At 48.0% G+C, this 26,245-nt stretch overlaps 1 protein-coding gene across 1 annotated transcript; it reads left to right on the forward strand.

Annotated features, from left to right (window-relative positions):
- Positions 1-15,326: 15,326 nt before the first annotated feature.
- Positions 15,327-19,899, forward strand: LOC109880605 (neurogenic differentiation factor 6-B). The gene is made up of 2 exons (XM_031809730.1): positions 15,327-15,523; positions 15,818-19,899. Exon 2 carries the CDS (start codon positions 15,843-15,845, stop codon positions 17,130-17,132), a length of 1,290 nt encoding a protein of 429 aa, XP_031665590.1. The 5' UTR covers positions 15,327-15,523; positions 15,818-15,842; the 3' UTR covers positions 17,133-19,899.
- The last annotated feature ends 6,346 nt before the right edge of the window (positions 19,900-26,245 follow it).

The raw sequence follows: 26,245 nt of genomic DNA on the forward strand, positions 1-26,245 counted from the left end.
TCCCTATAGTCCCTATAGTCCCTATAGCTGTATCTGGTGGTCCCTGTAGTCCCTATAGTCCCTATAGCTGTATCTGGTGGTCCCTATAGTCCCTATAGCTGTATCTGGTGGTCCCTATAGCTGTATCTTGTGGTCCCTATAGCTGTATCTGGTGGTCCCTATAGCTGTATCTGGTGGTCCCTATAGTCCCTATAGCTGTATCTGGTGGTCCCTATAGTCCCTATAGCTGTATCTGGTGGTCCCTATAGTCCCTATAGCTGTATCTGGTGGCCCCTATAGTCCCTATAGCTGTATCTGGTGGCCCCTATAGTCCCTATAGCTGTATCTGGTGGCCCCTATAGTCCCTATAGCTGTATCTGGTGGTCCCTATAGTCCCTATAGCTGTATCTGGTGGCCCCTATAGTCCCTATAGCTGTATCTGGTGGCCCCTATAGTCCCTATAGCTGTATCTGGTGGTCCCTATAGTCCCTATAGCTGTATCTGGTGGCCCCTATAGTCCCTATAGCTGTATCTGGTGGTCCCTATAGTCCCTATAGCTGTATCTGGTGGCCCCTATAGTCCCTATAGCTGTATCTGGTGGCCCTATAGTCCCTATAGCTGTATCTGGTGGCCCCTATAGTCCCTATAGCTGTATCTGGTGGCCCCTATAGTCCCTATAGCTGTATCTGGTGGTCCCTATAGTCCCTATAGCTGTATCTGGTGGCCCCTATAGTCCCTATAGCTGTATCTGGTGGTCCCTATAGCTGTATCTGGTGGCCCCTATAGTCCCTATAGCTGTATCTGGTGGTCCCTATAGCTGTATCTAGTGGCCCCTATAGTCCCTATAGCTGTATCTGGTGGTCCCTATAGCTGTATCTGGTGGCCCCTATAGTCCCTATAGCTGTATCTGGTGGTCCCTATAGCTGTATCTAGTGGCCCCTATAGTCCCTATAGCTGTATCTGGTGGTCCCTATAGCTGTATCTGGTGGCCCTATAGTCCCTATAGCTGTATCTGGTGGTCCCTATAGCTGTATCTAGTGGCCCTATAGTCCCTATAGCTGTATCTGGTGGTCCCTATAGTCCCTATAGCTGTATCTGGTGGTCCCTATAGTCCCTATAGCTGTATCTGGTGGTCCCTATAGTCCCTATAGCTGTATCTGGTGGTCCCTATAGCTGTATCTAGTGGTCCCTATAGTCCCTATAGCTGTATCTGGTGGCCCTATAGTCCCTATAGCTGTATCTGGTGGTCCCTATAGTCCCTATAGCTGTATCTGGTGGTCCCTATAGCTGTATCTGGTGGCCCCTATAGTCCCTATAGCTGTATCTGGTGGTCCCTATAGTCCCTATAGCTGTATCTAGTGGTCCCTATGGTCCCTATAGCTGTATCTGGTGGTCCCTATAGTCCCTATAGCTGTATCTGGTGGTCCCTATAGTCCCTATAGTCCCTATAGCTGTATCTGGTGGACCCTATAGTCCCTATAGCTGTATCTGGTGGTCCCTATAGTCCCTATAGCTGTATCTGGTGGTCCCTATAGTCCCTATAGCTGTATCTGGTGGTCCCTATAGCTGTATCTGGTGGTCCCTATAGTCCCTATAGCTGTATCTGGTGGTCCCTATAGCTGTATCTGGTGGTCCCTATAGTCCCTATAGCTGTATCTGGTGGTCCCTATAGTCCCTATAGCTGTATCTGGTGGTCCCTATAGCTGTATCTGGTGGTCCCTATAGTCCCTATAGCTGTATCTGGTGGTCCCTATAGCTGTATCTGGTGGTCCCTATAGCTGTATCTGGTGGTCCCTATAGCTGTATCTGGTGGTCCCTATAGTCCCTATAGCTGTATCTGGTGGTCCCTATAGCTGTATCTGGTGGTCCCTATAGCTGTATCTGGTGGTCCCTATAGCTGTATCTGGTGGTCCCTATAGTCCCTATAGCTGTATCTGGTGGTCCCTATAGTCCCTATAGCTGTATCTGGTGGTCCCTATAGTCCCTATAGCTGTATCTGGTGGTCCCTATAGCTGTATCTGGTGGTCCCTATAGTCCCTATAGCTGTATCTGGTGGCCCCTATAGTCCCTATAGCTGTATCTGGTGGTCCCTATAGCTGTATCTGGTGGTCCCTATAGTCCCTATAGCTGTATCTGGTGGTCCCTATAGCTGTATCTGGTGGTCCCTATAGCTGTATCTGGTGGTCCCTATAGCTGTATCTGGTGGACCCTATAGTCCCTATAGCTGTATCTGGTGGTCCCTATAGCTGTATCTGGTGGTCCCTATAGCTGTATCTGGTGGTCCCTATAGCTGTATCTGGTGGACCCTATAGTCCCTATAGCTGTATCTGGTGGTCCCTATAGCTGTATCTGGTGGTCCCTATAGTCCCTATAGCTGTATCTGGTGGTCCCTATAGCTGTATCTGGTGGTCCCTATAGCTGTATCTGGTGGTCCCTATAGTCCCTATAGCTGTATCTGGTGGTCCCTATAGCTGTATCTGGTGGTCCCTATAGTCCCTATAGCTGTATCTGGTGGTCCCTATAGCTGTATCTGGTGGTCCCTATAGCTGTATCTGGTGGTCCCTATAGTCCCTATAGCTGTATCTGGTGGTCCCTATAGTCCCTATAGCTGTATCTGGTGGTCCCTATAGTCCCTATAGCTGTATCTGGTGGTCCCTATAGCTGTATCTGGTGGTCCCTATAGCTGTATCTGGTGGTCCCTATAGTCCCTATAGCTGTATCTGGTGGTCCCTATAGCTGTATCTGGTGGTCCCTATAGTCCCTATAGCTGTATCTGGTGGTCCCTATAGCTGTATCTGGTGGTCCCTATAGCTGTATCTTGTGGTCCCTATAGTCCCTATAGCTGTATCTGGTGGTCCCTATAGTCCCTATAGCTGTATCTGTTGGTCCCTATAGTCCCTATAGCTGTATCTGGTGGTCCCTATAGTCCCTATAGATGTATCTGGTGGTCCCTATAGCTGTATCTGGTGGTCCCTATAGCTGTATCTGGTGGTCCCTATAGTCCCTATAGCTGTATCTGGTGGTCCCTATAGCTGTATCTGGTGGTCCCTATAGCTGTATCTGGTGGTCCCTATAGTCCCTATAGCTGTATCTGGTGGTCCCTATAGCTGTATCTGGTGGTCCCTATAGCTGTATCTAGTGGTCCCTATAGTCCCTATAGCTGTATCTGGTGGTCCCTATAGCTGTATCTGGTGGTCCCTATAGCTGTATCTGGTGGTCCCTATAGTCCCTATAGCTTTATCTGGTGGTCCCTATAGTCCCTATAGCTGTATCTGGTGGTCCCTATAGTCCCTATAGCTGTATCTGGTGGTCCCTATAGCTGTATCTGGTGGTCCCTATAGTCCCTATAGCTGTATCTGGTGGTCCCTATAGTCCCTATAGCTGTATCTGGTGGTCCCTATAGTCCCTATAGCTTTATCTGGTGGTCCCTATAGTCCCTATAGCTGTATCTGGTGGTCCCTATAGTCCCTATAGCTGTATCTAGTGGTCCCTATAGCTGTATCTGGTGGTCCCTATAGTCCCTATAGCTGTATCTGGTGGTCCCTATAGTCCCTATAGCTGTATCTAGTGGTCCCTATAGTCCCTATAGCTGTATCTGGTGGTCCCTATAGTCCCTATAGCTGTATCTGGTGGTCCCTATAGTCCCTATAGCTGTATCTGGTGGTCCCTATAGTCCCGATAGCTGTATCTAGTGGTCCCTATAGTCCCTATAGCTGTATCTGGTGGTCCTTATAGTCCCTATAGCTGTATCTGGTGGTCCCTATAGTCCCTATAGCTGTATCTGGTGGTCCCTATAGTCCCTATAGCTGTATCTGGTGGTCCCTATAGCTGTATCTGGTGGTCCTTATAGTCCCTATAGCTGTATCTGGTGGTCCCTATAGTCCCTATAGCTGTATCTGGTGGTCCCTATAGTCCCTATAGCTGTATCTGGTGGTCCCTATAGTCCCTATAGCTGTATCTGGTGGGCCCTATAGTCCCTATAGCTATATCTGGTGGTCCCTATAGCTGTATCTCGTGGTCCCTATAGCTGTATCTCGTGGTCCTTATAGTCCCTATAGCTGTATCTGGTGGTCCCTATAGCTGTATCTGGTGGTCCCTATAGCTGTATCTCGTGGTCCCTATAGTCCCTATAGCTGTATCTGGTGGTCCCTATAGCTGTATCTGGTGGTCCCTATAGTCCCTATAGCTGTATCTGGTGGTCCCTATAGCTGTATCTGGTGGTCCCTATAGTCCCTATCGCTGTATCTGGTGGTCCCTATAGCTGTATCTGGTGGTCCCTATAGTCCCTATAGCTGTATCTGGTGGTCCCTATAGCTGTATCTGGTGGTCCCTATAGCTGTATCTCGTGGTCCCTATAGTCCCTATAGCTGTATCTGGTGGTCCCTATAGTCCCTATAGCTGTATCTGTTGGTCCCTATAGTCCCTATAGCTGTATCTGGTGGTCCCTATAGCTGTATCTGGTGGTCCCTATAGCTGTATCTGGTGGTCCCTATAGTCCCTATAGCTGTATCTGGTGGTCCCTATAGCTGTATCTGGTGGTCCCTATAGTCCCTATAGCTGTATCTGGTGGTCCCTATAGCTGTATCTGGTGGTCCCTATAGCTGTATCTCGTGGTCCCTATAGTCCCTATAGCTGTATCTGGTGGTCCCTATAGTCCCTATAGCTGTATCTGTTGGTCCCTATAGTCCCTATAGCTGTATCTGGTGGTCCCTATAGTCCCTATAGATGTATCTGGTGGTCCCTATAGCTGTATCTGGTGGTCCCTATAGCTGTATCTGGTGGTCCCTATAGTCCCTATAGCTGTATCTGGTGGTCCCTATAGCTGTATCTGGTGGTCCCTATAGCTGTATCTGGTGGTCCCTATAGTCCCTATAGCTGTATCTGGTGGTCCCTATAGCTGTATCTGGTGGTCCCTATAGCTGTATCTAGTGGTCCCTATAGTCCCTATAGCTGTATCTGGTGGTCCCTATAGCTGTATCTGGTGGTCCCTATAGCTGTATCTGGTGGTCCCTATAGTCCCTATAGCTTTATCTGGTGGTCCCTATAGTCCCTATAGCTGTATCTGGTGGTCCCTATAGTCCCTATAGCTGTATCTAGTGGTCCCTATAGCTGTATCTGGTGGTCCCTATAGTCCCTATAGCTGTATCTGGTGGTCCCTATAGTCCCTATAGCTGTATCTGGTGGTCCCTATAGTCCCTATAGCTTTATCTGGTGGTCCCTATAGTCCCTATAGCTGTATCTGGTGGTCCCTATAGTCCCTATAGCTGTATCTAGTGGTCCCTATAGCTGTATCTGGTGGTCCCTATAGTCCCTATAGCTGTATCTGGTGGTCCCTATAGTCCCTATAGCTGTATCTAGTGGTCCCTATAGTCCCTATAGCTGTATCTGGTGGTCCCTATAGTCCCTATAGCTGTATCTGGTGGTCCCTATAGTCCCTATAGCTGTATCTGGTGGTCCCTATAGTCCCGATAGCTGTATCTAGTGGTCCCTATAGTCCCTATAGCTGTATCTGGTGGTCCCTATAGTCCCTATAGCTGTATCTGGTGGTCCCTATAGTCCCTATAGCTGTATCTGGTGGTCCCTATAGTCCCTATAGCTGTATCTGGTGGTCCCTATAGCTGTATCTGGTGGTCCTTATAGTCCCTATAGCTGTATCTGGTGGTCCCTATAGTCCCTATAGCTGTATCTGGTGGTCCCTATAGTCCCTATAGCTGTATCTGGTGGTCCCTATAGTCCCTATAGCTGTATCTGGTGGGCCCTATAGTCCCTATAGCTATATCTGGTGGTCCCTATAGCTGTATCTCGTGGTCCCTATAGCTGTATCTCGTGGTCCTTATAGTCCCTATAGCTGTATCTGGTGGTCCCTATAGCTGTATCTGGTGGTCCCTATAGCTGTATCTCGTGGTCCCTATAGTCCCTATAGCTGTATCTGGTGGTCCCTATAGCTGTATCTGGTGGTCCCTATAGTCCCTATAGCTGTATCTGGTGGTCCCTATAGCTGTATCTGGTGGTCCCTATAGTCCCTATCGCTGTATCTGGTGGTCCCTATAGCTGTATCTGGTGGTCCCTATAGTCCCTATAGCTGTATCTGGTGGTCCCTATAGCTGTATCTGGTGGTCCCTATAGCTGTATCTCGTGGTCCCTATAGTCCCTATAGCTGTATCTGGTGGTCCCTATAGTCCCTATAGCTGTATCTGTTGGTCCCTATAGTCCCTATAGCTGTATCTGGTGGTCCCTATAGCTGTATCTGGTGGTCCCTATAGCTGTATCTGGTGGTCCCTATAGTCCCTATAGCTGTATCTGGTGGTCCCTATAGCTGTATCTGGTGGTCCCTATAGCTGTATCTGGTGGTCCCTATAGTCCCTATAGCTGTATCTGGTGGTCCCTATAGCTGTATCTGGTGGTCCCTATAGCTGTATCTGGTGGTCCCTATAGTCCCTATAGCTGTATCTGGTGGTCCCTATAGCTGTATCTGGTGGTCCCTATAGCTGTATCTAGTGGTCCCTATAGTCCCTATAGCTGTATCTGGTGGTCCCTATAGCTGTATCTGGTGGTCCCTATAGTCCCTATAGCTGTATCTAGTGGTCCCTATAGCTGTATCTGGTGGTCCCTATAGTCCCTATAGCTGTATCTGGTGTTCCCTATAGTCCCTATAGCTGTATCTGGTGGTCCCTATAGTCCCTATAGCTGTATCTGGTGGTCCCTATAGTCCCTATAGCTGTATATGGTGTTCCCTATAGTCCCTATAGCTGTATATGGTGTTCCCTATAGTCCCTATAGCTGTATCTGGTGGTCCCTATAGTCCCTATAGCTGTATCTGGTGGTCCCTATAGTCCCTATAGCTGTATCTGGTGGTCCCTATAGCCCCTATAGCTGTATCTGGTGGTCCCTATAGTCCCTATAGCTGTATCTGGTGGTCCCTATAGTCCCTATAGCTGTATCTGGTGGTCCCTATAGCTGTATCTGGTGGTCCCTATAGCCCCTATAGCTGTATCTGGTGGTCCCTATAGTCCCTATAGCTGTATCTGGTGGTCCCTATAGTCCCTATAGTCCCTATAGCTGTATCTGGTGGTCCCTGTAGTCCCTATAGTCCCTATAGCTGTAACTAGTGGTCCCTATAGCTGTATCTGGTGGTCCCTATAGACCCTATAGCTGTATCTGGTGGTCCCTATAGTCCCTATAGCTGTATCTGGTGGTGGTCCCTATAGTCCCTATAGCTGTATCTGGTGGTCCCTATAGTCCCTATAGCTGTATCTGGTGGTCCCTATAGCTGTATCTGGTGGTCCCTATAGCCCCTATAGCTGTATCTGGTGGTCCCTATAGTCCCTATAGTCCCTATAGCTGTATCTGGTGGTCCCTGTAGTCCCTATAGTCCCTATAGCTGTATCTGGTGGTCCCTATAGTCCCTATAGCTGTATCTGGTGGTCCCTATAGCTGTATCTGGTGGTCCCTATAGCTGTATCTGGTGGTCCCTATAGCTGTATCTGGTGGTCCCTATAGTCCCTATAGCTGTATCTGGTGGTCCCTATAGTCCCTATAGCTGTATCTGGTGGTCCCTATAGTCCCTATAGCTGTATCTGGTGGCCCCTATAGTCCCTATAGCTGTATCTGGTGGCCCCTATAGTCCCTATAGCTGTATCTGGTGGCCCCTATAGTCCCTATAGCTGTATCTGGTGGCCCCTATAGTCCCTATAGCTGTATCTGGTGGCCCCTATAGTCCCTATAGCTGTATCTGGTGGTCCCTATAGCTGTATCTGGTGGTCCCTATAGTCCCTATAGCTGTATCTGGTGGCCCCTATAGTCCCTATAGCTGTATCTGGTGGTCCCTATAGCTGTATCTGGTGGTCCCTATAGTCCCTATAGCTGTATCTGGTGGTCCCTATAGCTGTATCTGGTGGTCCCTATAGCTGTATCTGGTGGTCCCTATAGCTGTATCTGGTGGTCCCTATAGTCCCTATAGCTGTATCTGGTGGTCCCTATAGCTGTATCTGGTGGTCCCTATAGCTGTATCTGGTGGTCCCTATAGCTGTATCTGGTGGTCCCTATAGTCCCTATAGCTGTATCTGGTGGTCCCTATAGCTGTATCTGGTGGTCCCTATAGTCCCTATAGCTGTATCTGGTGGTCCCTATAGCTGTATCTGGTGGTCCCTATAGCTGTATCTGGTGGTCCCTATAGTCCCTATAGCTGTATCTGGTGGTCCCTATAGCTGTATCTGGTGGTCCCTATAGTCCCTATAGCTGTATCTGGTGGTCCCTATAGCTGTATCTGGTGGTCCCTATAGCTGTATCTGGTGGTCCCTATAGTCCCTATAGCTGTATCTGGTGGTCCCTATAGTCCCTATAGCTGTATCTGGTGGTCCCTATAGTCCCTATAGCTGTATCTGGTGGTCCCTATAGCTGTATCTGGTGGTCCCTATAGTCCCTATAGCTGTATCTGGTGGTCCCTATAGCTGTATCTGGTGGTCCCTATAGCTGTATCTGGTGGTCCCTATAGTCCCTATAGCTGTATCTGGTGGTCCCTATAGCTGTATCTGGTGGTCCCTATAGTCCCTATAGCTGTATCTGGTGGTCCCTATAGCTGTATCTGGTGGTCCCTATAGCTGTATCTCGTGGTCCCTATAGTCCCTATAGCTGTATCTGGTGGTCCCTATAGTCCCTATAGCTGTATCTGTTGGTCCCTATAGTCCCTATAGCTGTATCTGGTGGTCCCTATAGTCCCTATAGCTGTATCTGGTGGTCCCTATAGCTGTATCTGGTGGTCCCTATAGCTGTATCTGGTGGTCCCTATAGTCCCTATAGCTGTATCTGGTGGTCCCTATAGCTGTATCTGGTGGTCCCTATAGCTGTATCTGGTGGTCCCTATAGTCCCTATAGCTGTATCTGGTGGTCCCTATAGCTGTATCTGGTGGTCCCTATAGCTGTATCTAGTGGTCCCTATAGTCCCTATAGCTGTATCTGGTGGTCCCTATAGCTGTATCTGGTGGTCCCTATAGCTGTATCTGGTGGTCCCTATAGTCCCTATAGCTTATCTGGTGGTCCCTATAGTCCCTATAGCTGTATCTGGTGGTCCCTATAGTCCCTATAGCTGTATCTGGTGGTCCCTATAGCTGTATCTGGTGGTCCCTATAGTCCCTATAGCTGTATCTGGTGGTCCCTATAGTCCCTATAGCTGTATCTGGTGGTCCCTATAGTCCCTATAGCTGTATCTGGTGGTCCCTATAGTCCCTATAGCTGTATCTGGTGGTCCCTATAGCTGTATCTGGTGGTCCCTATAGTCCCTATAGCTGTATCTGGTGGTCCCTATAGTCCCTATAGCTGTATCTAGTGGTCCCTATAGTCCCTATAGCTGTATCTGGTGGTCCCTATAGTCCCTATAGCTGTATCTGGTGGTCCCTATAGTCCCTATAGCTGTATCTGGTGGTCCCTATAGTCCCTATAGCTGTATCTGGTGGTCCCTATAGTCCCTATAGCTGTATCTGGTGGTCCTATAGTCCCTATAGCTGTATCTGGTGGTCCCTATAGTCCCTATAGCTGTATCTGGTGGTCCCTATAGTCCCTATAGCTGTATCTGGTGGTCCCTATAGCTGTATCTGGTGGTCCCTATAGTCCCTATAGCTGTATCTGGTGGTCCCTATAGTCCCTATAGCTGTATCTGGTGGTCCCTATAGTCCCTATAGCTGTATCTGGTGGTCCCTATAGTCCCTATAGCTGTATCTGGTGGTCCCTATAGTCCCTATAGCTGTATCTGGTGGTCCCTATAGCTGTATCTCGTGGTCCCTATAGCTGTATCTCGTGGTCCCTATAGTCCCTATAGCTGTATCTGGTGGTCCCTATAGCTGTATCTGGTGGTCCCTATAGCTGTATCTGGTGGTCCCTATAGTCCCTATAGCTGTATCTGGTGGTCCCTATAGCTGTATCTGGTGGTCCCTATAGTCCCTATAGCTGTATCTGGTGGTCCCTATAGCTGTATCTGGTGGTCCCTATAGTCCCTATAGCTGTATCTGGTGGTCCCTATAGCTGTATCTGGTGGTCCCTATAGTCCCTATAGCTGTATCTGGTGGTCCCTATAGCTGTATCTGGTGGTCCCTATAGCTGTATCTCGTGGTCCCTATAGTCCCTATAGCTGTATCTGGTGGTCCCTATAGTCCCTATAGCTGTATCTGTTGGTCCCTATAGTCCCTATAGCTGTATCTGGTGGTCCCTATAGCTGTATCTGGTGGTCCCTATAGCTGTATCTGGTGGTCCCTATAGTCCCTATAGCTGTATCTGGTGGTCCCTATAGCTGTATCTGGTGGTCCCTATAGTCCCTATAGCTGTATCTGGTGGTCCCTATAGCTGTATCTGGTGGTCCCTATAGCTGTATCTGGTGGTCCCTATAGTCCCTATAGCTGTATCTGGTGGTCCCTATAGTCCCTATAGCTGTATCTGGTGGTCCCTATAGTCCCTATAGCTGTATCTGGTGGTCCCTATAGTCCCTATAGGTGTATCTGGTGGTCCCTATAGCTGTATCTGGTGGTCCCTATAGCTGTATCTGGTGGTCCCTATAGTCCCTATAGCTGTATCTGGTGGTCCCTATAGCTGTATCTGGTGGTCCCTATAGCTGTATCTGGTTGGTCCCTATAGTCCCTATAGCTGTATCTGGTGGTCCCTATAGCTGTATCTGGTGGTCCCTATAGCTGTATCTGGTGGTCCCTATAGTCCCTATAGCTGTATCTGGTGGTCCCTATAGCTGTATCTGGTGGTCCCTATAGCTGTATCTGGTGGTCCCTATAGTCCCTATAGCTGTATCTGGTGGTCCCTATAGTCCCTATAGCTGTATCTGGTGGTCCCTATAGTCCCTATAGCTGTATCTGGTGGTCCCTATAGCTGTATCTGGTGGTCCCTATAGTCCCTATAGCTGTATCTAGTGGTCCCTATAGTCCCTATAGCTGTATCTGGTGGTCCCTATAGCTGTATCTGGTGGTCCCTATAGTCCCTATAGCTGTATCTATGGTCCCTATAGCTGTATCGGTGGTCCCTATAGTCCCTATAGCTGTATCTGGTGTTCCCTATAGTCCCTATAGCTGTATCTGGTGGTCCCATATAGTCCCTATAGCTGTATCTGGTGGCTCCCTATAGTCCCCTATAGCTGTATATGGTGGTTCCCCTATAGTCCCCTATAGCTGTATATGGTGTTCCCTATAGTCCCTATAGCTGTATGATCTGGTGGTCCCTATAGTCCCCTATAGCTGTATCTGGTGGTCCCTATAGTCCCTATAGCTGTATCTGGTGGTCCCTATAGCCCCTATAGCTGTATCTGGTGGTCCCTATAGTCCCTATAGCTGTATCTGGTGCGTCCCTATAGTCCCTATAGCTGTATCTGGTGGTCCCATATAGCTGTATCTGGTGGTCCCTATAGCCCCTATAGCTGTATCTGGTGGTCCCTATAGTCCCTATAGCTGTATCTGGTGGTCCCTATAGTCCCTATAGTCCTATAGCTGTATCTGGTGGTCCCTGTAGTCCCTATAGTCCCTATAGCTGTAACTAGTGGTCCCTATAGCTGTATCTGGTGGTCCCTATAGACCCTATAGCTGTATCTGGTGGTCCCTATAGTCCCTATAGCTGTATCTGGTGGTGGTCCCTATAGTCCCTATAGCTGTATCTGGTGGTCCCTATAGTCCCTATAGCTGTATCTGGTGGTCCCTATAGCTGTATCTGGTGGGTCCCTATAGCCCCTATAGCTGTATCTGGTGGTCCCTATAGTCACTATAGTCCCCTATAGCTGTATCTGGTGGTCCCTGTAGTCCCTATAGTCCCTATAGCTGTATCTGGTGGTCCCCTATAGTCCCTATAGCTGTATCTGGTGGGTCCCTATAGCTGTATCTGGTGGTCCCTATAGCTGTATCTTGTTGGTCCCTATAGTCCCTATAGCTGTATCTGGTGGTCCCTATAGTCCCTATAGCTGTATCTGGTGGTCCCTATAGTCCCTATAGCTGTATCTGGTGGCCCTATAGTCCCTATAGCTGTATCTGGTGGCCCCTATAGTCCCCTATTAGTGTATCTGGTGGCCCCTATAGTCCCTATAGCTGTATCTGGTGGCCCCCTATAGTCCCTATAGCTGTATCTGGTGGCCCCTATAGTCCCTATAGCTGTATCTGGTGGCCCCTATAGTCCCTATAGCTGTATCTGGTGGCCCCTATAGTCCCTATAGCTGTTCTGGTGGCCCCTAAGTCCCTATAGCTGTATCTGGTGGCCCCTATAGTCCCTATAGCTGTATCTGGTGGCCCCTATAGTCCCTATAGCTGTATCTGGTGGCCCCTATAGTCCCTTAGCTGTATCTCGGTGGCCCCTATAGTCCCTATAGCTGTATCTGGTGGCCCCTATAGTCCCTATAGCTGTATCTGTGGTCCCTATAGTCCCTATAGCTGTATCTGGTGGCCCCTATAGTCCCTATAGCTGTATCTGGTGCTAGTCCCTATAGCTGTATCTGGTGGCCCCTATAGTCCCTATAGCTGTATCTGGTGGTCCCTATAGCTGTATCTAGTGGCCCCTATAGTCCCTATAGCTGTTATCTGGGTGGTCCCTATAGCTGTATCTGGTGGCCCCTATAGTCCCTATAGCTGTATCTGGTGGTCCCTATAGCTGTCTCTAGTGGCCCCTATAGTCCCTATAGCTGTATCTGGTGGTCCCTATAGCTGTAATCTGGTGGCCCCTATAGTCCCTATAGCTGTATCTGGTGGTCCCTATAGCTGTATCTAGTGGCCCCTATAGTCCCTATAGCTGTATCTGGTGGTCCCTATAGTCCCTATAGCTGTATCTAGTGGTCCCTATATTCCCTATAGCTGTATTCTGGTGGTCCCTATAGTCCCTATAGCTGTATCTGGTGGTCCCTATAGTCCCTATAGCTGTATCTAGTGGTCCCTATAGTCCCTATAGCTGTATCTAGTGGCCCCTATAGTCCCTATAGCTGTATCTAGTGGTCCCTATAGTCCCTATAGCTGTATCTGGTGGTCCCTATAGCTGTATCTGGTGGCCCCTATAGTCCCTATAGCTGTATCTGGTGGTCCCTATAGCTGTATCTAGTGGCCCCTATAGTCCCTATAGCTGTATCTGGTGGTCCCTATAGTCCCTATAGCTGTATCTAGTGGTCCCTATAGTCCCCTATAGCTGTATCTGGTGGTCCCTATAGTCCCTATAGCTGTATCTGGTGGTCCCTATAGTCCCTATAGTCCCTATAGCTGTATCTGGTGGACCCTATAGTCCCTATAGCTGTATCTGGTGGTCCCTATAGTCCCTATAGCTGTATCTGGTGGTCCCTATAGTCCCTATAGCTGTATCTGGTGGTCCCTATAGCTGTATCTGGTGGTCCCTATAGTCCCTATAGCTGTATCTGGTGGTCCCTATAGCTGTATCTGGTGGTCCCTATAGTCCCTATAGCTGTATCTGGTGGCCCCTATAGTCCCTATAGCTGTATCTGGTGGTCCCTATAGCTGTATCTGGTGGTCCCTATAGTCCCTATAGCTGTATCTGGTGGTCCCCTATAGCTGTATCTGGTGGTCCCTATAGCTGTATCTGGTGGTCCCTATAGCTGTATCTGGTGGACCCTATAGCTGTATCTGGTGGTCCCTATAGCTGTATCTGGTGGACCCTATAGTCCCTATAGCTGTATCTGGTGGTCCCTATAGTCCCTATAGCTGTATCTAGTGGTCCCTATAGTCCCTATAGCTATATCTGGTGGTCCCTATAGTCCCTATAGCTGTATCTGGTGGCCCCTATAGTTCCTATAGCTGTATCTGGTGGCCCCTATAGTCCCTATAGCTGTATCTGGTGGTCCCTATAGTCCCTATAGCTGTATCTGGTGGTCCCTATAGTCCCTATAGCTGTATCTGGTGGTCCCTATAGCTGTATCTGGTGGTCCCTATAGCTGTATCTGGTGGTCCCTGTAGTCCCTATAGTCCCTATAGCTGTATCTGGTGGTCCCTGTAGTCCCTATAGTCCCCTATAGCTGTATCTGGTGGCCCCTATAGTCCCTATAGCTATATCTGGTGGCCCCTATAGCTGTATCTGGTGGACCCTATAGTCCCTATAGCTGTATCTGGTGGTCCCTATAGCTGTATCTGGTGGTCCCTATAGCTGTATCTGGTGGTCCCTATAGCTGTATCTGGTGGACCCTATAGTCCCTATAGCTGTATCTGGTGGTCCCTATAGTCCCTATAGCTGTATCTAGTGGTCCCTATAGTCCCTATAGCTATATCTGGTGGTCCCTATAGTCCCTATAGCTGTATCTGGTGGCCCCTATAGTTCCTATAGCTGTATCTGGTGGCCCCTATAGTCCCTATAGCTGTATCTGGTGGTCCCTATAGTCCCTATAGCTGTATCTGGTGGTCCCTATAGTCCCTATAGCTGTATCTGGTGGTCCCTATAGCTGTATCTGGTGGTCCCTATAGCTGTATCTGGTGGTCCCTGTAGTCCCTATAGTCCCTATAGCTGTATCTGGTGGTCCCTGTAGTCCCTATAGTCCCTATAGCTGTATCTGGTGGCCCCTATAGTCCCTATAGCTATATCTGGTGGCCCCTATAGCTGTATCTGGTGGACCCTATAGTCCCTATAGCTATATCTGGTGGCCCCTATAGTCCCTATAGCTGTATCTGGTGGCCCCTATGGCTGTAACTGTTTCATGCTATTGTATTCTATTCAGTTAACTTCATAATCCTCTATTCTATTGTATTCTATTCAGTTAACTTCATAATCCTCTATTCTATTGTATTTATACAATCGCACTCAGGAGCCAAATTATAAAGTACATTTTACAGCAGGTTCAATTGCATCGGTTGAAAATGACAGCTCTGTCACACAGGGCACTTAACTAATGCTTCAGCATTGTTGAGAAGTTACATCCTTCAATATATTCCATCACATTCATATCTTATCCATGGATTTTCTGTTGATAAATAATACTTGTTGCCAACCTACATACAGTATATTACCTTAAACAGCCCTAAAGCATCGCGCCATCTTTCTGATCTGGAGGACAGTTATATGAGTTGTTATCCTTCTCTGGTCTGCCTGTTTGACGGTTAAGCGTGAGCCTCCCGGTGCCCATTACCAAGATGCCAGATGATCAGCGCGGGATGGAGGTCCCACGGGACGGGAGCCACGTGACAACGCCCTGCCACGAGATGGCAGCGGCAGATGGCATGGGTACCCGCTCTGGCAGTTGGCATGAGTGTCATTTCTCAAAGAAAGACTAAGAGAGAGAGAGAGAGAGAGAGAGAGAGAGAGAGAGAGAGAGAGAGAGGAGGGGGAGAAGGAGAGAGGTGGAGATAGAGAGAGAGGGGGAGAGAGAGAGAGAGAGAGGTGGAGAGAGAGAGAGAGAGAGGAGGGGGGAGAAGGAGAGAGAGGTGGAGAGAGAGAAAGACACCAGTAAAGGAATGATTCTGTCATTTTGTTTGCAAGAGAAGAGAGAGGAGAGAAGAGAGGAGAGAAGAGAGGAGAGAAGGTGGCACAGAACAGAGAGAAGGGAGATACTAGAGAACATGCACACCGCCCGCTGACATACATTCAGGTGAGGAGACTTGTCTTGGCATACGGATTGTTTCACCTATCATATGCATGTTGTTCTATCAATAGTTTTTGTCACTAAATAGCATATATATATATATGTATAACTAATTTATTCAGAAATGTTGATTGCTGGAGCATGTGACTTTGGCCTTGGTTTTGCCAAATAGCAACACAAGATCTCTCCAGATTCTCCATATATAGGAGAAGCACACGAATATTTGACATTGACATGCTATACATAGTGTGGGCATTGTAATAGTTTATGTGTTGACTGCTTTGCTTGCGTGTGTGTTAGCTGGGAGTTGTGGTCTATAGGAATCATGTTGACTCTACCATATGAAGAACCAGATATGACGTATGAGCCCCGGTTTGGAGCCAACTACCCCCGTGGGAGCTTACCGGATCTGGAGCCAAACCCAATACACAGCCTGAACGTCACGTCGGACCCGAAGAGAGAGGGCGAGGAAGAGCCAGACCCGATACACAGCCTGGACATCACGTCGGACCCGGAGAGAGAGGGCGAGGAAGAGCCAGACCCGATACACAGCCTGGACATCACGTCGAACCCGGAGAGAGAGGGCGAGGAAGAGCCAGATCCGATACACAGCCTGGACATCACGTCGGACCCAGAGGAGGGTGACATCTCAGAAAGAGAGGACGAGGAAGAAGAGAGAGAGGACGACATACAGCAGGATGAAAACTGCCACCCCAGAAAGAGAGGACCACGGAGAAAGAAGTTGACTAAAGGTAGACAGGAGAGGGTCACAGTGCGCCGTCATGAGGCAAACGCCCGTGAGCGCAGCAGGATGCACGGTCTGAACGACGCTTTAGAGAGCCTCCGAAAGGTGGTGCCCTGCTACTCCAAGACCCAGAAGCTCTCCAAGATAGAGACTCTGCGCCTGGCTAAGAACTACATCTGGGCCCTGTCAGAGACGCTGTCTGCGGGCAAGAAGCCGGACCTGCTGGGGTTCGTTCAAACTCTGTGTAAGGGCCTGTCCCAGCCCACGACCAACCTGGTGGCTGGCTGTCTGCAGCTGAAAGCCAGGTCTTTCCTCACGGACCACAACGGAGAGGTGACATACCCCGGTAGTACGGCCCACTATGACAACATGTATCCCTACCCCGGGGCAGATCTGGGCACGGCCCCTGGACAAGCCTGCAGCACCCTGGGCAGTGCCAAGCCGTCCTACCACAGCCGGCACTACAGCTACGGTGGCCAGTACGAGCCATACTACGACCACACGTCTCCTGAGGGAGGAAGGGAGGGACACCTAGGCGGACAGATCAGCCCTCCTCTGAACTTTAACGGCATATTCTCTCTGAAACACGATGAACCGGAGGAGTACGGGAAGAGCGGCCACTATGGGATGAGATACAGTTCTGTGCCCGGTCACGGCTCCCTCAGCTCGGCATCCACGTACCGGGACTCGCCAGAGGGCCGGTTACACTATGAATTACACCTTCGGTCCGCAGGGCAGACCCACAAGGCTGAGACTCAGAGCCAGCAGGCAGAGCTGCCAGGCTGGGACTCAGAGCCAGTAGGCAGAGCTACCAGGCTGGGACTCAGAGCCAGTAGGCAGAGCTACCAGGCTGGGACTCAGAGCCAGTAGGCAGAGCTACCAGGCTGGGACTCAGAGCCAGTAGGCAGAGCTACCAGGCTGGGACTCAGAGCCAGCAGGCAGAGCTACCAGGCTGGGACTCAGAGCCAGTAGGCAGAGCTACCAGGCTGGGACTCAGAGCCAGTAGGCAGAGCTACCAGGCTGGGACTCAGAGCCAGTAGGCAGAGCTACCAGGCTGGGACTCAGAGCCAGCAGGCAGAGCTACCAGGCTGGGACTCAGAGCCAGTAGGCAGAGCTACCAGGCTGGGACTCAGAGCCAGCAGGCAGAGCTACCAGGCTGGGACTCAGAGCCAGTAGGCAGAGCTACCAGGCTGGGACTCAGAGCCAGTAGGCAGAGCTACCAGGCTGGGACTCAGAGCCGACAGGCAGAGCTACCAGGCTGGGACTCAGAGCCGACAGGCAGAGCTACCAGGCTGGGACTCAGAGCCGACAGGCAGAGCTACCAGGCTGGGACTCAGAGCCAGTAGGCAGAGCTACCAGGCTGGGACTCAGAGCCAGTAGGCAGAGCTACCAGGCTGGGACTCAGAGCCAGCAGGCAGAGCTACCAGGCTGGGACTCAGAGCCAGCAGGCAGAGCTACCAGGCTGGGACTCAGAGCCGGCAGGCAGAGGCATAATTAATAGAACACTTAAAAGGTTATACTTCCCCTGTTACTATTCATCACACACACACACACACACACACACACACACACACACACACACACACACACACACACACACACACACACACACACACACACACACACACACACACACACACACACACACACACACACACACACACACACACACACACAGAGAGAGAGAGAGAGAGATCACCCGTGGAAGGAGCACGGTGTGCCGATACAAAGTGTTTAACATGCAATTTATTGATTGATAAGTTTATGAATGTATTAATTTCTTCCCTGTGTATTGAATTATCTATGTAACTATTTGTTTATTCCTTGACCTTAACATATAGCAGTTTGTCACAGGGAATTTGACACTGGTTTGATTGCAAATGTTGTGTAAAAATATTTTCTATTGTGTTTTTAAAATTGGGCCTATATCTATAGCTGATAAACAACTAGGCTACTGAATCATATTAATACAATTATTATGGAAACTTGGAGACGACCAGCGGTGTAGATTATCAAGGTAAAAAGCAAACACCAATTATCATCTCATCAGGGAATTATGTTTCATTTGACTTGTTTTCGCCGTGAGGAGACCTGCAACAATCTTCTATAAAGAGACGCAATGCCAGAAATATCTGAACTACAGGAAGAGATTCCAGGGAAACATGTTCAATAGTGATTTAATCCCACATAAGAAAGGCCTCTGTAATGCTATAGGCCTTTCTGCTGACTGGGTGCATGTTGGAATATAGGTGTTTAAATAAGGCTCATTAATTATGTCGTCGTGCCAAAGCCTCAACGCAGCAGCTTAGCTCAATGTAATTTTAGCTCAAATTAACGCTTCAACTGTATAAAAGTCAAAGGAAAATGCATTTGTATTTAAATCAGTGAAGTAAAAAAAGGTGAATGTGATCGCTTAATGTATATGAAAAACTATGATCCATTAGTTTACGAATAGGCCTACTTCATTTTTTTTGTCTTAATAATGTGTTTAGAAATAATGTGAATGAAATAATTTTGTGAAAATGTTTCGGTGCAGTATTGAGTGACTGTTGTTCTGTAAATCATCATCAATATTGATCATCACCTCCATCCTCACTATTCTTACTGAAGAACATCATAATATCATGAGCCAGAACACAGTACATACACTTAGAGGAAAACGGTTCTGGATAGAATGGTTATATGCTAGCTTTATGTATGGCACCCTTCAGGTTCTATATGAAACCTTATATGGAAGCCAAGTGTTCTATATGGAACCCAAGTGTTCTATATGGAACCAATTTTGTTTTAGTGAAGAAGAACCCCCGGGGTTCTGATCAAACAACCCTACAAAAGGGTTCTGTACCTAACCTTTAGGTGGGCCATATATGAAGCAAGCAATACCCTTTTTGGTTCTATCCAGAAGGGTTAGGGTTTTATAAGAGTTATTTATGGATATTTCTAAGCCTTACTTTGACAGAGTTGTTGAGGCCAGATATGCACCAGTATGGGGACCATGATTATGGGGTTTGGGCTGTGGACGGTATTGTTATTGTTTTTACTTTAGCCTTTATTTATCTAGGAAGTCCCATTGAGGTTAGAAAGCCTCTATAAGCATTATGTGGGATTAACCTGCGGTAACCGACAAATGCGTAGCAGCTTCATTGATTTTATTTATGTGGTGTCAGCTGTCAAATCAACAAGCGGCTCGCAGCATTATATCTAAAGACGACATTACCATTACAAGGGCCAACTGGCATTAGTAATAATCCCATGTAGACTTGTTCAAACACTGGAATGTGTGATGTAATCTACACCTTGATTAGGCTGATATAAATCCTTATTATCTTGTTTCATGATTTTCTATTTGAGTGTCATTAATTCTATATAGCCTAGCTACATTTTCTCCTTCTGAAGGGTCGTGACAACCACATGAGCAGCAAGCCGCTCACCGATGTGACAGCTCTAAGGCAGTTACACCTCCGCAAAAACACCAGCTATCGGTGTGTCGGCTTTTGTGGGTAAACTCTTGATCAGACAGTGGCTATAGACTTTGGCCTGTGTAGTCCTACACGGTAAGAGTGATGGGTTATGTACAGTAATGTGTAACTGTCCCATGATAGAGGATAGATGATCTCTCAATTCACACACACACACACACACACACACACACACACACACACACACACACACACACACAACACACACACACACACACACACACACACACACACACACACACACACACACACACACACACATAGACACACACACACACACACACACACACACACACACACACACACACACACAGACACACACACACACACACACACACACACACACAGACACACACACACACACACACACACACACACACACACACACAGACACACACACACACACACACACACACACACAGACACACACACACACACACACACACACACACACACACACACACACACACACACACACACACATACACACACACACACATAGACACACACACACACACACACACACACACACACATACACACACACACACACACACACACACACACATAGACACACACACACACACACACACACACACACACACACACACACACACATACACACACACACACATAGACACACACACACACACACACACACACACACACATACACACACACATACACACACACATAGACACACACACACACACACACACACACACACACACACACACACACACACACACACCAACAGAGTATCATTTATATTACAATTATATACATTATTATTACAAACATTGTATTATTTATAATTATTTTTTATGTTATTTTTGCGGAGTGAAAAACGGTGCTTGATGGTGTGATCTCTGAGTCAGATGTGTTTATGCACAGTGAGGTGGGGTGGTCTCGAGGGCCCTTCTGACCACATATTTATATATTAAAAAAAGACAGCTGATATAATGGCCTATGATAATCACATATTTCCAATAAAACATACAAGAGAGATATAGTGAATCACTTTGCCAGACACAAATAAAGAAAAGAAAACAGGATGCCAGTAGGATGCAAATCACAATACAATGTTTCAGCACAGGCAGCAGGCAGCAGAGAACTGGAACGAAAGGCGGCCAAATGAGGTGTTGGCTTTAGGGATGATCAGTGAGATACACCTGCTGGAGCGCGTGCTACGGATGGGTGTTGCCATCGTGACCAGTGAACTGAGATAAGGCGGAGCTTTACCTAGCATGGACTTGTAGATGACCTGGAGCCATTGGGTCTGGCGACGAATATGTAGCGAGGGCCAGCCGACTAGAGCATACAGGTCGCAGTGGTGGGTGGTATAAGGTGCTTTAGTGACAAAACGGATGGCACTGTGATAAACTGCATCCAGTTTGCTGAGTAGAGTGTTGGAAGCAATTTTGTAGATGACATCGCCGAAGTCGAGGATCGGTAGGATAGTCAATTTTACTAGGGTAAGCTTGGCGGCGTGAGTGAAGGAGGCTTTGTTGCGGAATAGAAAGACGACTCTAGATTTGATTTTCGATTGGAGATGTTTGATATGAGTCTGGAAGGAGAGTTTACAGTCTAGCCAGACACCTAGGTACTTATAGATGTCCACATATTCAAGGTCGGAACCATCCAGGGTGGTGATGCTGGTCAGGCGTGCGGGTGCAGGCAGCGAACGGTTGAAAAGCATGCATTTGGTTTTACTAGCATTTAAGAGCAGTTGGAGACCACGGAAGGAGTGTTGTATGGCATTGAAGCTATATAGAGCTCTGCAGGTAGTCAGCACCATGGACAGCAGCACATGGCTCCATATAGAGCTCTGCAGGTAGTCAGCACCGTGGACAGCAGCACCCAAGTGGAGATTCATCAAATCATTAATCGCAGCGCATGAAGTGCTCCTTTAGCAGACAAAAAGTCCTACATTCAAAGATAAAGTAGACATGGTGGTCAACAGGCATATGGCAGTGTCACACACACACTAAAGCCACTTCTGTGGCCTGTTTCCAGGCTAAAGGCTAAAGCTTAGCTAGCAGCAGTGGTTGAATTTTCCTAATCACCGTTGTCTTGTTTTAAGGACAATGACGAGGAGAAGTAGGTTGTAAGTGGAACACAGGATGCAATTAAAGTTGTCCTATTCTGTCACTCACACCTGATTTGTACTTTCTATCCACGTTTTGCCCGAATGCGTGGGCGGATTGGCCATCTGGCAATTCCGGCAAATGCCAGCAAGGCCGGGCCATCTTTTATTGTGGTGGGCTGATCTAAATTTACCAATATTTTACAAGGGAGGTTTGAATTTTTTTATTACGCAATTTCTAATTTATATTGAGCTGCTGGATCCCCTACTAAGATAGGCCGGCCTGGTTTTCTGATTGGCTGAGCTGGCCCGAATTCATATTCAAAGTCAAACGCGCATCATCAAAGAGAATGAGACCTAGCTCTCACTCTGTCAGTCATTGAGTCAGACCAGAAAATCACGGATCATACAAAAAAACGTAAAAGGTGGTGCCGAAAAAGATAAAGAGACAAAAAAAGGTCTATTGTGGCCAACGCTGCTAAATGTCTGAAATTAAGCTATTTAATTGCTAAAGGTTGTGGTGAAGACTTACAGAAAACGTTTGACCTCTGTCATTGCCAACAAAGGGTATATAACAAAGTATTGAGATAAACTTTTTTTATTGACCAAATACTTTTTTTCCACCATAATTTGCTAATAAATTCATAAAAAATCCTACAATGTGATTTTCTGGAATTTGTTTTCTCATTTTGTCTGTCATAGTTGAAGTGTACCTATGATGAAAATTACAGGCCTCTCTCATCTTTTTAAGTGGGAGAACTTGCACAATTGGTGGCTGACTAAATACTTTTTTGCCCCACTGTATGTACTGCCAATTCCTTCATGTTTTGGCTGTATATGTAGCCTAATATTAAACACAGCTAAGCGGGCAGGAGGAACACATGACATGCACTATAATTTACAAGGTATTATAAACCAATGGTGCAACGCTGGTCCGACCAATCTGCTTCCACGCTCCAAGACTGCTTCCATCACGTGGACTGGGATATGTTTCGTATTGCATCAAACAACAACATTGACGAATACGCTGATTCGGTGAGCGAGTTCATTAGAACGTGCGTTGAAGATGTCATTCCCATAGCAACGATTAAAACATTCCCAAACCAGAAACCGTGGATTGATGGCAGCATTCGCATGAAACTGAATGCCCGAACCATTGCTTTTAATCAGGGCAAGGTGACCGAATACAAACAGTGTAGCTATTCCCTCCGCAAGGCAATCAAACAAGCTAAGTGTCAGTATAGAGACAAAGTAGAATCTCAATTCAACGGCTCAGACACAAAAGGTATGTGGCAGGGTCTACAGTCAATCATGGATTACAAAAATAAAACCAGTCCCGTCACGGACCAGGATGTCTTGCTCCCAGGCAGACAAAAGAACTTTTTTGCCCACTTTGAGGACAATACAGTGCCACTGACACGGCCCACAACCAAAACATGCGGACTCTCCTTCACTGCAGCCTACGCGAGGAAAACATTTAAACGTATTAACCCTCGCAAGGCTGCAGGCCCAGACGGCATCCCAGTCGCGCCCTCAGAGCATGCGCAGACCAGCTGGCTGGGGTGTTTACGGACATATTCAATCAATCCCTATCCCAGTCTGTTGTTCCCACATGCTTCAAGAGGGCCACCATTGTTCCTGTTCCCAAGAAAGCTACGGTAACTGAGCTAAACGACTACCGCCCCGTAGCACTCACTTCCGTCATCATGAACTGCTTTGAGAGACTAGTCAAGGACCATATCTCCTCCACCCTACCTGACACCCTAGACCCACTCCATTTTGCTTACCGCCCAAATAGGTCCACAGACGATGCAATCTCAACCACACTGCACACTGCCCTAACCCATCTGGACAAGAGGAATACCTATGTGAGAATGCTGTTCATCGACTACAGCTTGGCATTTAACACCATAGCACCCTCCAAGCTCGTCATCAAGCTCGAGACCCTGGGTCTCGACCCCGCCCTGTGCAACTGGGTACTGGACTTCCTGACGGGCCGCCCACAGGTGGTGAGGGTAGGCAACAACATCTCCACCCCGCTGATCCTCAACACTGGGGCCCCACAAGGGTACGTTCTGAGCCCTCTCCTGTACTCCCTGTTCACCCACGACTGCGTGGCCACGCACGCCTCCAACTCAATCATCAAGTTTGCGGACGACACAACAGTGGTAGGCTTGATTACCAACAACGACGAGACGGCCTACAGGGAGGAGGTGAGGGCCCTCGGTGTGTGGTGTCAGGAAAATAACCTCACACTCAACATCAACAAAACTAAGGAGATGATTGTGGACAGGAGACAGCAGAGGGAACACACCCCTATCCACATCGATGGAACAGTAGTGGAGAGGGTAGTAAGTTTTAAGTTCCTCGGCGTACACATCACAGACAAACTGAATTGGTCCACCCACACAGACATCATCATGAAGAAGGCGCAGCAGCGCCTCTTCAACCTCAGGAGGCTGAAGAAATTTGGCTTGTCACCAAAATAACTCTTCTACAGATGCACAATCGAGAGCATCCTGTCGGGCTGTATCACCTCCTGGTACGGCAACTGCTCCGCCCACAACCGTAAGGCTCTCCAGAAGGTAGTGAGGTCTGCACAACGCATCACCGGGGGCAAACTACCTGCCCTCCAGGACACCTACACCACCCGATGTCACAGGAAGGCCATAAAGATCATCAAGGACAACAACCACCTGAGCCACTGCCTGTTCACCACGCTATCATCCAGAAGGCGAGGTCAGTACAGGTGCATCAAAGCAGGGACCGAGAGACTGAAAAACAGCTTCTATCTCAAGGCCATCAGACTGTTAAACAGCCACCACTAACATTGAGTGGCTGCTGCCAACACACTGACTCAACTCCAGCCACTTTAATAATGGGAATTGATGGGAAATGATGTAAAATATATCAATAGCCACTTTAAACAATTTTTTTAATTTTTTTATTTATTTCACCTTTATTTAACCAGGTAGGCTAGTTGAGAACAAGTTCTCATTTGCAACTGCGACCTGGCCAAGATAAAGCATAGCAGTGTGAGCAGACAACAAAGAGTTACACATGGAGTAAACAATTAACAAGTCAATAACACAGTAGAAACCAAAGGGGGAGTCTATATACAATGTGTGCAAAAGGCATGAGGAGGTAGGCAAATAATTACAATTTTGCAGATTAACACTGGAGTGATGAATGATCAGATGGTTATGTACAGGTAGAGATATTGGTGTGCAAAAGAGCAGAAAAGTAAATAAATAAAAACAGTATGGGGATGAGGTAGGTGAAAAAGGGTGGGCTATTTACCAATAGACTATGTACAGCTGCAGCGATCGGTTAGCTGCTCAGATAGCTGATGTTTGAAGTTGGTGAGGGAGATAAAAGTCTCCAACTTCAGCGATTTTTGCAATTCGTTCCAGTCACAGGCAGCAGAGTACTGGAACGAAAGGCGGCCAAATGAGGTGTTGGCTTTAGGGATGATCAGTGAGATACACCTGCTGGAGCGCGTGCTACGGATGGGTGTTGCCATCGTGACCAGTGAGCTGAGATAAGGCGGAGCTTTACCTAGCATGGACTTGTAGATGACCTGGAGCCAGTGGGTCTGGCGACGAATATGTAGCGAGGGCCAGCCGACTAGAGCATACAAGTCGCAGTGGTGGGTGGTATAAGGTGCTTTAGTGACGAAACGGATGGCACTGTGATAGACTGCATCCAGTTTGCTGAGTAGAGTGTTGGAAGCCATTTTGTAGATGACATCGCCGAAGTCGAGGATCGGTAGGATAGTCAGTTTTACTAGGGTAAGCTTGGCGGCGTGAGTGAAGGAGGCTTTGTTGCGGAATAGAAAGCCGACTCTTGATTTGATTTTCGATTGGAGATGTTTGATATGAGTCTGGAAGGAGAGTTTGCAGCATGCCCTCCGATTTGACGCACTGAACTCTGTCTGCAAAGTAATTGGTGAACCAGGCAAGGCAGTCATCCGAAAAACCGAGGCTCCTGAGTCTGCCGATAAGAATATGGTGATTGACAGAGTCGAAAGCCTTGGCAAGGTCGATGAAGACGGCTGCACAGTACTGTCTTTTATCGATGGCGGTTATGATATCGTTGAGTACCTTGAGTGTGGCTGAGGTGCACCCATGACCGGCTCGGAAACCAGATTGCACAGCGGAGAAGGTGCGGTGGGATTCGAGATGGTCAGTGACCTGTTTGTTGACTTGGCTTTCGAAGACCTTAGATAGGCAGGGCAGGATGGATATAGGTTTGTAACAGTTTGGGTCCAGGGTGTCTCCCCCTTTGAAGAGGGGCGGCAGCTTTCCAATCCTTGGGGATCTCAGATGATATGAAAGAGAGGTTGAACAGGCTGGTAATAGGGGTTGCGACAATGGTGGCAGATAGTTTCAGAAATAGAGGGTCCAGATTGTCAAGCCC

Source organism: Oncorhynchus kisutch, linkage group LG30, assembly GCF_002021735.2.
Source record: "Oncorhynchus kisutch isolate 150728-3 linkage group LG30, Okis_V2, whole genome shotgun sequence".
Classification (NCBI taxonomy): Eukaryota; Metazoa; Chordata; class Actinopteri; order Salmoniformes; family Salmonidae; genus Oncorhynchus; species Oncorhynchus kisutch.